The 12,900-nt window shown below is 36.3% G+C and overlaps 1 protein-coding gene across 4 annotated transcripts in view; it reads right to left on the bottom strand.

Annotated features, from left to right (window-relative positions):
- The window catches only part of ASCC3 (activating signal cointegrator 1 complex subunit 3), a 579,719-nt gene that overhangs the window by 152,222 nt on the left and 414,597 nt on the right, over positions 1-12,900 (bottom strand). For all 4 annotated transcript variants that reach the window (XM_050949220.1, XM_050949219.1, XM_050949221.1 and 1 more), the window contains 2 exons: positions 10,192-10,383; positions 9,656-9,880 (listed from right to left, as the gene is read on the bottom strand). In XM_050949220.1, coding sequence (XP_050805177.1) covers positions 9,656-9,880; positions 10,192-10,383 — 417 coding nt within the window. The remainder of the gene's footprint in view (positions 1-9,655; positions 9,881-10,191; positions 10,384-12,900) is intronic.

The raw sequence follows: 12,900 nt of genomic DNA, 5'->3' as shown, positions 1-12,900 counted from the left end.
AGGATGCCATCTAGAAAAACAATAGACTACTGTAACTGGTTTGACTTACTATTGATTTTCTGTAATCAAGCAAACACCAATCTTTCCTGCCTTGTCATCAGAGGCCATAAAAAAATCGGTGTTTCATGGTCTTGTCAATGCGTTACTTTGGCTTTTCAGCATTTTCAGCTAACTTACAGTATTGCTACTTCCACTAAAATGTTTGTAAACAATCACTAGCACACTTCTCAACAGATTCTCAGCTGGTTTAGCTGCACTGAAGCCAGTGGAATTTCATTAACATGCACCATCTGGGGATCTGGCCCTTAAAGTACATTATTACAATTACATTACAATACATTTGGTCTTTTAAAAAAATAATAAGACTTTAAAAATTTCAGAATTTCATTCTATTTCTTTGCTTATTTATATGGTGGATCAATAATTAAGAGACTTTCTAAATGGTTTAGTGCTGCAGCATATCACAACTTCTTAGCTTTTTAACTGTTTAAGGAACACTATTTATCATTCATTATTTTTTTTTATTATTGTAGCACCTAAGAGCCTCAGCCTTAGACCAGGATCACATTGTGCTAGGTTCTGTGCAACACAGAACAAAAAGACAGTCATGCTTGTTTATTATTTTGGGAATTTGCATACAAAATATTCCTTTCTACACGTTTGTCAATTTTTTTTTATCCCCTCTCACTCCCAGTTTTTAACTTAGTGCAATAAAAATGAAAATGACTATATTTTAGCATATTGCATATTCTCTAAAAATTTTTTGTGATCTGGTCAGTCTTACTAACTACTAAAGTATATATATCATATGATTCAGTTACTCCCCAACTCCTGCTTGTGTTGTTAACTTCTCTGACTTTATAATGCATAGCTTTACATTTCCTACTGAAGGTAATGTGTGATCTATGATATCATATTTGCAATGGGTAAAAAAGCTGTAGCATTTTACAGAGTACCATTTGGGTATTCAGTTACTGTTAAGATCATTTCAATTTCCATTGAGGCCACCTTTGGGCCTAGGATGGATTTCATTCATGTTTGAGGACATTAAATTATGCTACTGAACATTTTAATGCCAATTTAGTAAAATATTATATTCCTCTCTGTTATAGATCTGCAGCCACAATATTATAGATTATTTACAATTCTTCATAAACAGGCTAACTTTGCTATGGATGTTAGTCTTACTAGGAATATGAAATACTTGCACTCCATTTTTTAAAATTTAAATATTTTGATGCCTAGCAGTTACTCCAGATGAGTACTATTCCAACATTACAGAGCACTTTCTCCCTCATCTGTCCTACTTTTACCTATTCCTTTTCCTTGTGACTATTCTACGTGAGGATTAAGTGCCTATTTGGATACATACCAGCTCAGCTGGCACTATGGAATGATATTTACCTTTCCAAGTCTTCTGTAATTAGTTTGGTTTGATGGTGTCTAAGCTAATGAAATGTAGATAATTTATTATTAAATGGAAGAAAAACAAATAATAATGCTACATTAAAGCCTCACAGTTAAAATCACAAAGGCAGAAAATGCAAAAGTTTGGGTTCCAAAAACAATGCTAATGGCCCATTTGTTTAACAACAGACAGCTGCAGCAAGTCTGGGTTAGCAGAAACTCGGTACATTGATTTGTTGTGTGTTTGTACAATGCGTAGCACAATGAAGTCCTGATTTAACTGGAGCCTCTGGGTGTTGTTATGCTAGAATATAATAAATCATAATAAATGGCAGGTACTAGCTTCGTCTTTGCAATGAATGAAACAAACATTTAAAATGGAAACTGTGAATTTGCAGAATATTCTAGAATGTAGCAAAACAGCAAAGAATAATGAGCATGTCCCTAAAATGATGTTTACCGATCCTTGATATGAAGCTAGACGTTTAGCTAGCTGATTTTAAAAGTGCAAATTAATTAAAAAAATTGGACTTTTGCCCTTCTTTTCTTTACTCTATAAAGAAGGCCTGCAAAAATTAATCCTCCTCTCCCTCAAAAAGGATATGTTTTCTGCTTGCTCTGTTTAACCATAGAAATATCAACATCAGGTATCGTCTTTGGTTTTTCTGAAAAAACACAATAATCTTATGACATTATACCTTATTTGAAGAAGTAAGGTGTTGATTCTCTAATAAAACGTTCCTTCTCCACAATATTAGTCAGTCACTGGAATTAAATAGACATTAAGAAAAAAACAAACCCCAAAATTTTAGACATTCTAACTAAAGGCCCCTCCCCTCCTGAATTATTCTACCTGCTTGGGATGCTATCATTTCACTAGCTCCCCACTTGTCTTAGGGCAGAGAAAACCTGAATTTATAATGTAAAAATAAATTGGAAAAATAAGTACTTTTTGGGAAGGGGAAAAAATACTAAAAAATTAAAATCGTCCTTTCAGGCCTTCTTCCTACAGCATAAGAAACAAATAAAAAGCATAAACCCAATATTTTCCTATTAAATCTTTCAGGATTTTGCTGTATGTTTTCCCAATGAAAATATGTACACTATCTCTAACACAAATTGTCCTAGCAGAGTCGTGAGCATCATCTCCTATGTTAATCCAAGCCCTCTGAGTAGCCCAAGAACATGAAGAGAAGTCACAACAGGGCTAGGGCTCTTCTAAAAATCTTAGAAGATGGCAAACAGTGATGCTCAGAAGTAATTATTTTTCCAATTAAAAAAATTATTGTTAAAAAAAAGTTTTCCCTTGCCAAGCAAAATCACTAAACCCCAATGAACACTATGTTGAAGCAAAGTTTCAAAAACTTAACAGGACAACTGGTGCCACTAATGCTCTCTTCATACCAGTTGATGATCTGGTCCACACTGTTTCTTCATTAGCTCTATTTACTAGAGTAGAACTAGATTTTTTTAAATTAAACATGTATTATTAACCAATTACAGCAAAGACTAAACGTAAAATTTCATTAAAAAAAGCCAATATTTAGGAAGTTATGAATGTGAAAACAGCATTATAACAGAGATCATTTTGCAACTTCTACTGTTGTCAGCACTAGCAGGTACCAGTGAATATGTTATTCTCAAACTTCATTACACCGTGACCCCCTTCTGACAACAAAAATTACTACACAACCCCAGGTGGGGGCATGAAGCCTGAGCTTGGCTTCGGCCTCAGCCCCAGCAAGTTTAACACCAGCCCTGGTGACTCCATTAAAACGGGGTCGTGACCCACTTTGGGGTCCTGACCCACAGTTTGAGAACCGCTGGATCAGAGCCACTGACCAGTCTAAGAATTATTTTAGTTACTATGTCTGGATATGTTTTTATTTCACATTGGACATGGTTGCATGCATTCCAAAATCTTTATCACCAGCTAGAGCTCTAATTTTTATGTTTTGATAAATAAATATATAACGTGCGTGTGTGGAGTCTGGGTAGGAGGACATCCATTCATTCTGCAACAGTCCAAATTGCTAGCATGTATCTAAGATTTTAAAGTTCAGCTGGACAAGTTCTGCCTGCTTTATAGTCAAAAAACAAAAATAAAAAAATAATCCTTTGATTTAATAGGGAAAAAACTAACTACAATTAACATTGCTCTGTTCCGCAAGTGCTAATTAGCAATAGTGTGTTATGTATTTAAATCAAAATTCCTATATCATCTTATGCAATTATATCAACTAAAAATAGTATCTCTAGAAAATAAGATGGGGAGAGACTTACATGGTATTATCAATTACCTTCATTAGATTCCATCAAAAGGATCCTCCTACATCCATCACATTTTAAAGATTTATATCATAGCTGTACAATACATTAATTAGTGATTGTCCTGGAAGAACCGTGCATCTGTCAATGTGATTTACAATCTTCTACCTTCTTCCTCACCTCCACCAGTAATTACTATCTCTACTAGAATATATGAGTCATGACTATTAACGCTGGCATTAGGAGTTAAACTGGCATATCCTATATGTTGTGCTATGCCAAGTAACAGTTTTGTGAACTTCTCCAGGGGCCAAAGAACTCTCAAATCACTTCTCATATAGGCTTTTGAAAACACGAGTTTTTTAAGCCAATTCCACACCTAAGTTTTCTGAAGGTGCTCATTGCAACTGAAAGTCTTGTCTGGCCAGGAGGAAGAAAAGAGTTTAGGGCTCTTTTAAATGTCTCTTCTAAATTTGAATTACACAGGACTTACCTGAGTGCAACCAAATAGGGAAGAGGAAGTGGACTGTCAAGAGGAAAGCATTTATATCCCATGCACTCTGGAAGGAACTCTCTTTCTCATTAATCATAGATCAGCAACACCCACCCTCCAACCATGGGATCAGAGTAAGACTGTGGTTTTTATGATCTGCTGTGGGCATTGCACTAGTCATCGTTTTTCTTTCAGGGTTGGGAAAGAATTTTTCCCTCACTGCCAAATTGGCTGAGGTGGAGTGGGCTTTTTGCCTTGCCCACAGGTCAGGGATCCAGTGGGGGTAGGTAAGGAGGTTAAGCCAAGATGCCACAATTTAGCAGGCACCAGGTGTTCAGTGCAGTACTTGTTACAGAGACGATACAGTTCCCTAATAAATAGCAGTTGGAAGGGGATTTAGGGGAAGTCATCCATTAAAGAAGCTGGGAAAAGGAAGGTTGGAGCTCCTAAAGTCAGACAACAGGGAGACAACCCACCCCCCTTTTTTCCCATGAGAGGAGGATGGAGGGGTCCCAGCAACAGGCTTGGACCAGGTTAGAAAAGGGGAGAGTTGACAGCAGCCCTCGCAAATAAGTGGAAATGATTGAGAAAAGCCCTGTACAATTTCTTACCGAGTATTAGCAGATAAGTTAAATGAGGAGAGATAAGGACTAATTAAACTACATCCATTGCTGGTTGTGGAAAAAAGGCAAAGCTTCATTAATAAAGTATTTGCATAATGCTTCAAGATAGGAAAAATACATTAACATAGCTTCCCATACATTAAAAAGGCAGATTCTAGAAAGACAGATGCACAACCAGCTACTTTTACAATAAGTCCATACCAGAAAACTTGCTTAAGAACAGGCAATACAATTGTCTGTTTCTTTAAAAATCACAAAGGTAGAAACCTATCATTAATACTTACATAAGAAAACTTGATGCGGTTTTGGCAATAACTTGTGGCATGTCTCCAAATGCAGATAATGTCCTTTTCGCAATGACCATTATGACCCGATGTTAGTGTTAAAACAGTACTATAAAGATGGACACTTCTCTGCTTCTAGACCATTCATGAGAAAAAATTGCAGTAACTCTGATTTTGTAATTTACTGTAATTTCTAGGAAAACAGAGCTCTTAGGGGGAACCCATCACTCTTCTAGAAATCAGAAGACTTGTCCAAAAGTTTTTGTCAGAAATTCTCCAAGTTCTCTTTCCAACCTCTCAATCATATATAATTTATGTTTGTTATTTTAATATTATCATCTCTACCACAGAAAAGACCCTGGGTAGCTTAATTAGTTATTAAAAATAAGTTTTATAGTTAAACAAATGAACAAATGCTTAACAGATATAAAAATCTTGGCTAAACTCCTAGTTTTTCAGTCATAGGATTATCCATATCTATTAAACTGAACTTTTTATCGGCATGTAGTATTCAGTATTATAAGGTAAGACAGCTAATTGATAGGATTTCTTCAAATCAGAAAGGAGTTACCTCTTCTTTTGTTCAAAGGACAGCAGTTAGACACAAAAGCTGGTATTTGAGTTGGAAACTTTCAAGCCCTTTATTAGCTGGCTCAATCTTCTGTTCCATACTATAGCTATTATAGCTATTTAATTTTGCACTGTTTTCCTTCTGACAGAGGCACAAAACATGACCGTCTCCTTTCATGGATTTTGCCTTTTCTGCACAACTACCAATTGGCTTAATCATTGAAACCTTAGTGTGCTGTGGGACACATAAACCCCTTAATTTATGGATATGACCACGTCTCTGTATTTACTATATTAAATCAAAGATTAAGATATAGGTTTAGACTGCAGTTTTCAAAGTCAACTGAGGGTATATTTTTAACAGAAATTGTGTATCAAAATGCACAGAGATAAGAATTGCCATACTGGGTCAGACCTGTGGTCCATTTAGTTCACTATCATGTCTCTGACACTGGATAATACCAGATGCTTCACAGGAAGGCACAAGAAACTGCAGAAGAAGCAGATATGTGGTAATCTGCCATTGATTAAAGGTCTCATCCTGATACAATAGTTAGAGATTGGTTTAAACCCTGAAACACGAGGTTTTATCTTCCTTCCATTGTTCTTTTCATTAGTATTAACAGCAAGTCTTGTTATTCATACACTTGTCCAATTCCTCTTTGAATCTTTATAAGTTCTTGGCGTCAATGACATCAATGAATTCCACAGCCTAAATACGTTTTGTGTGAAAAAGTATTTCCTTTGTAAGTTTTTAGTTTGCCATCTTTCAATTTCATTGACTCTCTCTCTTTTCTTGCATTATGAAACAGAGAGAACATCTGATATATATTTTTATCATGTTTCCTCTTATTCATCTCCTTTCTAAGGTAAAAAAATCTCAATCTTTCCAGCCTTCATATGAGAATTTTTCCCCACCTATTCATACTCCTTGCCTCCTCTGAACCCCACTCTTAATTCTGCAATATCCTTTTTGAGTGATCTGTATTGTTCACAATATTTCATTTGATTCTGCATTTTTAATATAGTTTTATAATACTATACTATACTTTTTATGTATTGCTTTTCATACCATCCCTTATGCATCTTGGATACTCTTTTTAACCAAACCCGCACATTGACTTTAGGTATTAACTGAGTGGATCACAATGATGCCCAGATCATAGCAGTAGCTTCACTTGACATTTTTATCCCAGAATACAAAAGAAATAGAGAACATCTATTTGCACAGAACTCAAATTGTTAGGTACTGTTTTCTCAACTCATGAACTGGAGTCAAGAAAAAACTCCATTGCAAATTGTGCTGAGGTGACAGATTTCCAGTCAATTCTGTATAGAGAAGATCTCCATTTGCATTAAGTTTTGGAATTTTTGCTTCACTGTGCACACATCCCTCCAGATATGCATACAGGATGTGTTCAATACAACAAACCTAGTTATGTCAAACATATACAAATGTGGTAATAACACAATGTGACATGTTAGAAATCTAACAAGGGGCTGTTTCTGGTACAAAGTTCTGGAGAAAATGGCTCAGTTTACTTCAAGTCTGCTATTTGCAGGTACAGTATTTCTTGAATTTTTTATTTTTGGATATTGTGTTACTTGGCCAATTTATTGGAATGTAAGTTAGCTGAGGCATACATTAGTCTATTTGACAAAGTGTTTAAATTCTTTTGCATGGACATAGAGTATTGACGCACTCTTTAAGCCTGGGTTAGAAATAATCAGTAAAAATGCTTGATCTACCTACACAGCAGAAAGACTTGATAGATTCTACTGAGTTTCTTTTCAGAGTTTCATTTCTATTTTACCACAGCTATTAGATTTACAGCTTCACTTCCCCCTTTTCTTTTCCTGACCCTCAACTTTTATTAAAGTATATTAATGACTAACCTTAGTCTTTCATCGAGACAGAGAGAAAGAGAGAAAGCACTGGAATGGGTTACCTAGGGAGGTGGTGGAATCTGCATCCTTAGAGGTTTTTAAGGCCCCACTTGACAAAGCCCTGGCTGGGATGATTTAGTTGGTGTTAGTCCTGCCTTGAGCAGGGAATTGGCCTAGATGACCTCCTGCAGTCTCTTCCAACCCGATTCTTCTATGAAATCTTGGTCTGGCGGAAAATGGTGGGAGATTCACAGGCCCTCTCTCTTTTCTTCCCACAAGCAGATCAAAGGTGTACTGGGAGAGGAGCACAGCAGGGCTGCTGTCAGCTCTGTAGCAGCAGGCCTACAGAACTCAGTGCTCAGGACAGTAGCTGATCCACCAAGCTCCCTCCAGCGCTGTTCTCCCTTTGCTCTGCCTCATTTGGGAGGAAAGAGGGATTGCAGATGGTCACAGGTGTTTCCTTTTCTAACCCTCCTGTCCCTCTCTCTCCTATTCTGGGGTGTGTAGGAGGAGGGGATTCTCTCTCCTTTTGCCCCCAAATCTCACCATGTTCCTTGGGGGGGACCATTAGGAGATGCTCCTGTCCAGAACCCTTGTTACATTCCAAAACTTCCAGACATTTTTAAATTGCATGGTGCTGTGGGAGAGGGATGGGAAGCACATGTGAACATTTCCACCCTTCCATAGTATTTTATGGCTAATGCTCTTTGAAGTAGCTGAAGCCTTTTCAGGCAGGTGCTGCAGCCCCAAATACACCCATCCCCTGGGCTGTACTGATATATAAATCTACTTGGACAGGGATTTTTCCTGCAAACAGAGATTGAAAAGAGAGTCTCAATCAAGAGAGCCCAAAACATCAAAAACTAAGAGACCCTCAATCTGGCCATTTGCTCACCCTGACCCTCACACTTCTATGAAGAGGGGTACCAGGAAGCAGACCTGCACTTTTCAGAAACTATACATCTGTTTTAGCTTTATGTTTGGTTTTTAGGTATTACTCACATTTTTTTCCTTTTTTATATAACTTGGCCCTCCAATCACCAAAAAACAAAAAGAGACCAATGTAGTGACAAACAGTAAAGCAAAGAAATACATGGATAAAAGAATGAAACATATACCCAAACATCAAGACATACATGTGATCCATTAATGAAGTCATTAAGGCTTTCAAGGTTTCAATAAGTTACTGAAAGACATTTAAGTTAAATAAACTTTTTTTTCCAATAAAAGTGAAGAAATTCAAAGTTATAAGTACTTTTGAAAAGTGATTTACCCTTCTTGATTTGGAATACATACTTAGATTTCTGAATGTCCCAGAAAAAATGTTATTTTTACTACAATGACTAGCCTTTGAAAAGTTATATTTTATTATGATTAAAGCAAAATGTAGTCTGCAAATAACTATGACATTTTCAAAAAAAATAGATTTTTATTGGAGATTTTAATTTAAGCAAACTAATGACTTGCTGTTTGTAACAAATCTGTTTCAATTACTACTGTAAAACTAATATCAAAGAGAAAGAACAGGTCAAACCAGAATACGAGTTACACTTCCTAGCTCAGGTTCAATAAATTAAATATTAGATATTTCACAAATAAAGGATAACTTTTCCAAAAAAAATTTTTTAGAAAATTTCTTGTTTGTTTTATATATATATATATAAAACTGTATAAAACTTTTATATATTTATATAATAAATATATAAAAAACTGTATAACAGTAAAAGGAAATATTTTTATACTTTGCCTGTATTAATAAATTTTATACAGAGCATTGGAACAATCCAGTTATGCTAATTAAATCCAGATTCTCCTAAAATAATTCTGTGTAAAAATATAAAAAAAGATTATAAGTTTTTCTGTAGATGGGGCTTATATCTGCTATGTTGACTCTCCATATTTGGACTTGCAATATCTGTAATTACTTTCTGCTGTGTTTGTAATGCCGTGTGATACTTATTGTTCATTTCTCTTAAATCCAAAATATACATCTGTAATATCCCTTTATTGGGGGGGAGTTTCTATTAGTTTATAGACATTTTGAATATAGGAATATTGCATTTTTTGGGGATTAAAACTGGTCACCTTAAGATAGTTTCTCTTAACAACTTGTCAAATGTTACCTCTGCATTTAAGTTGTCAGCAAGGCTTTCAAGAAACTGGCTCTCAATTGGGTTCTGCTGAGTAAGCAAAGTCAGGTAATGGCTGAGTTTATCATGTGTTGTAATAATGATGCCTTCTCCAAATTTGTCAAACTGAGGCCGTCCAGCTCGACCAAATATCTGCATGACATCTAAAATTCCAAGGTCAACAAAGGAGCCTCTTTTTGCAGCATATATTTGTGTTCCCTGGTTGAGGAAAAGTTAATAAAAATTACCATAAACACACACGAATATAATCCTGATGAGCTGAACACTGAAATTAGGCAAATACAGCGTGATCTCAAAAGTGTACCTTAACTAATCCTTTCATAATCTGCAATATATTTAAATCTGTACTGCACAAACTGGATTCTGACCGGAGAGAATCAGTTTAATGAGAGATAAATAACATTTCAAGTCAATCAGACCCCCCCACTCCAACGAAGATCTTGATATTCATGCATTTTTACAGGTTTGTTTTAAGACACATGCACTTGCAGAGCAGGATAACCACTTACCTTAATAATAACAGCATGAGCGGGAAGATTGACACCCCAGGCTAATGTGGCTGTACAAACCAGCACTTTGATATGTCCATGAGAAAACAAGTTCTCAACCAAACTTCTGTCTTGCCGCAGCATTCCTGCATGATGAATACTAAATCCATCTGGAAACAATTCACGTAACTGCTTGTTTCTGGACCTTTGTACCTACAATGGGCAAAGGAAACATATTAATTCACTTATAACTACAGTATAGGAAGCACCAGACTTAAAAAGGATTTGAATTATCACCATTTCAAGAAGAGGAGGAGGAAGAAGGGGAAAAAAAGGACTACTCAGCACTATTATGAATCATATAAAAATGAACCGTTTCCACTAATGGGGAAATTTAAATACATACAAACACCTGTTTTTATTCTATAAGTGAATCAAATTTCTTCCCATAATTACTTGCAAAAGAATGTACTTATTTGGCACCCCGAGAAGCCAGATGAGCATTATATTACAGTGGCTTCATTTGAGCTGATGACCCAGATTTACCGATTCACAGCATGAAAAGCTATTTGAAAGCCTGAGTTTCTCTTTCCTTTTTAACATAAACTCTCTCTATCGGCAAGAATGATTGTTACTTTCCGGTTATTATAAGCATCTTATTACACTTCATTACCAACTGAGAATCTTTATATGTATCTGTAGATTTCTAGAGTACCCAACATTACAGTTTTTCAGAACTATATACTGTATTATAACTTATTTATTCTATGTTAAGTTGTCGCAAATGTCAATTTCTGTTTTATCATTAGATACATTAGTCCCACTTTTGCTGTCTCGTATGCATCACATGTCTACCAAGAGCCCATAGAGTAGCACAGTGGGTAAAGCAGAGCAGAGTTTGGATCATTACGTTGGCATGTTGCCAAACACACATGATAAGTCTCTGCAAGTGCAGAAATAAATTGGGAGATGGGAAGGAGTGCAATTATGAAGGGGAAAGAGGAAAACCAACACTTGATGAAAGCAATTCAGATCATCTACTTTTTCCAGAGTTAATAATTTTGGGTTCTGAGAACTTGTGGGGAAAAATATATTGGGACTAATGAGAGACTGAAAGGGTGACAAAGCTTCTCAATGCCTGAGCTATACTGTCTCAATAGTTATTTATTCAACTGAAGGGAACCAAACTAAGCTTCAAACTGGTGAAGTGTTCATGAGGATTTTTATGCGAGTCAGCAGAAAGATCACATCATGTTATTTAACTGATCTGCTGCATTGCTCAAGAATGAATAAATATGAAGCAATGCATTTCATGGGAACTATTTTTTGAAAGTTAGAAAAGGAAAACCAAATATTTTATAAAATACATAAAAGTGCACTGTATGTAGCAAATCAACCTCCACAAAAGAATCTCTTCATCTGCCTGTCGTCTTAATGCAGGCAAAATGTGAATTTGCTTCACTGTCAAAGTTGAAAATACTAGAACCAAGGAATTTCTGATTTGATTTAAAATACAGTGAACCTCAGTGCTAAAGAGTTTACAATGAATGGTAATTAACTTCTGTTTGAAAAATGTAACCTCTCTGTGTGTTAAATTATACAGTATGACAACCATTGAAAACACAAATCACAAGTATCAATTCAGAATAAAAATTCACTTCCTTAATATTATGCACTGTATTTAGCTCATACCTCTCCCTGTATGTAAGTAAATGAGGTTATTGTACTTTTGGATCAAAAGAGTTGTCTCATAAAATATTGCTTAAGTATCACATAGTCAAATGCCAAAACTACACCACTACCTCGATATAATGCCACCTGATATAACACAAATGTGGATATAATGTGGTAAAGCAGTGCTCCGGGAGGGTGGGCTAGGGGGGTGCGCGGGGCTGCGCACTCCGGTTGGATCAAAGCAAGTTCAATATAACACAGTTTCACCTATAATGCGGTAAGATATTTTGGCCCCCAAGGACAGCGTTACATTGAAGTAGAGGTGTATTTACTGTATTACCATAATTATTTAGCCAAAGGAAGACCATTTAATTATCCATTGTTATAAAAGTTTAAGGCTAAGGTTAAAAACTAGAGACTAGCCTGAGTTGCAAAATTCAAATCCTGATCTCAAATCCCCACAGATCAGAGGAAAGAAATCCAGGATTTTGGCTGAGTTCCATCTAAGGTTGCTACCTGTCAGTGTTTTCCCAGGATCACTCTTTTTTTTGCTGAAGTTGTCCTGGAAAATCTACATGGGTGGGGAGTACACACTGCCAGCCAGCTGTGTAGTTTTGTGGGCTCAGGATCATCTTGGATGTCCCATTTTTAGCACCTCAGAGGTAGCAACTCTAATTCTGTCTCTAGTCAAAACTTGAGAGATTGTTGTAACCATAGTGAACAAGAGCAGCTGTTGATATTAAAACAGTTGCCCAACCAGTTTCAGAAAAATCATTGTCCAGCGATACCGAAAGGACAGGAGACAATTGATACGGATTTAATCAGTCCACAACTTTATTATTAGATGTTTGGGACTACCCAGCAGATAAAAACGTACAGTGCAGACAAATCCATGGTCATTCAAATAACTATCTGGGGCTTCCACCTGCCCCACTTCATTTTCCATCCAGGTCTGCCAGCCAGCTCATGGCTGGGACCTTACCATCCACCCTCTCCTTCCCCTTAGGAGGTGAAAGATGGGCTATAAGTAAGGGGGGTGGCTCCCTGCCATACCAA

Source organism: Gopherus flavomarginatus, chromosome 4 (assembly GCF_025201925.1).
Source record: "Gopherus flavomarginatus isolate rGopFla2 chromosome 4, rGopFla2.mat.asm, whole genome shotgun sequence".
NCBI classification, from domain to species: Eukaryota; Metazoa; Chordata; order Testudines; family Testudinidae; genus Gopherus; species Gopherus flavomarginatus.
Note: the sequence above shows the minus strand (reverse complement) of the source record. Positions and strands in the feature narration are given on the sequence as shown.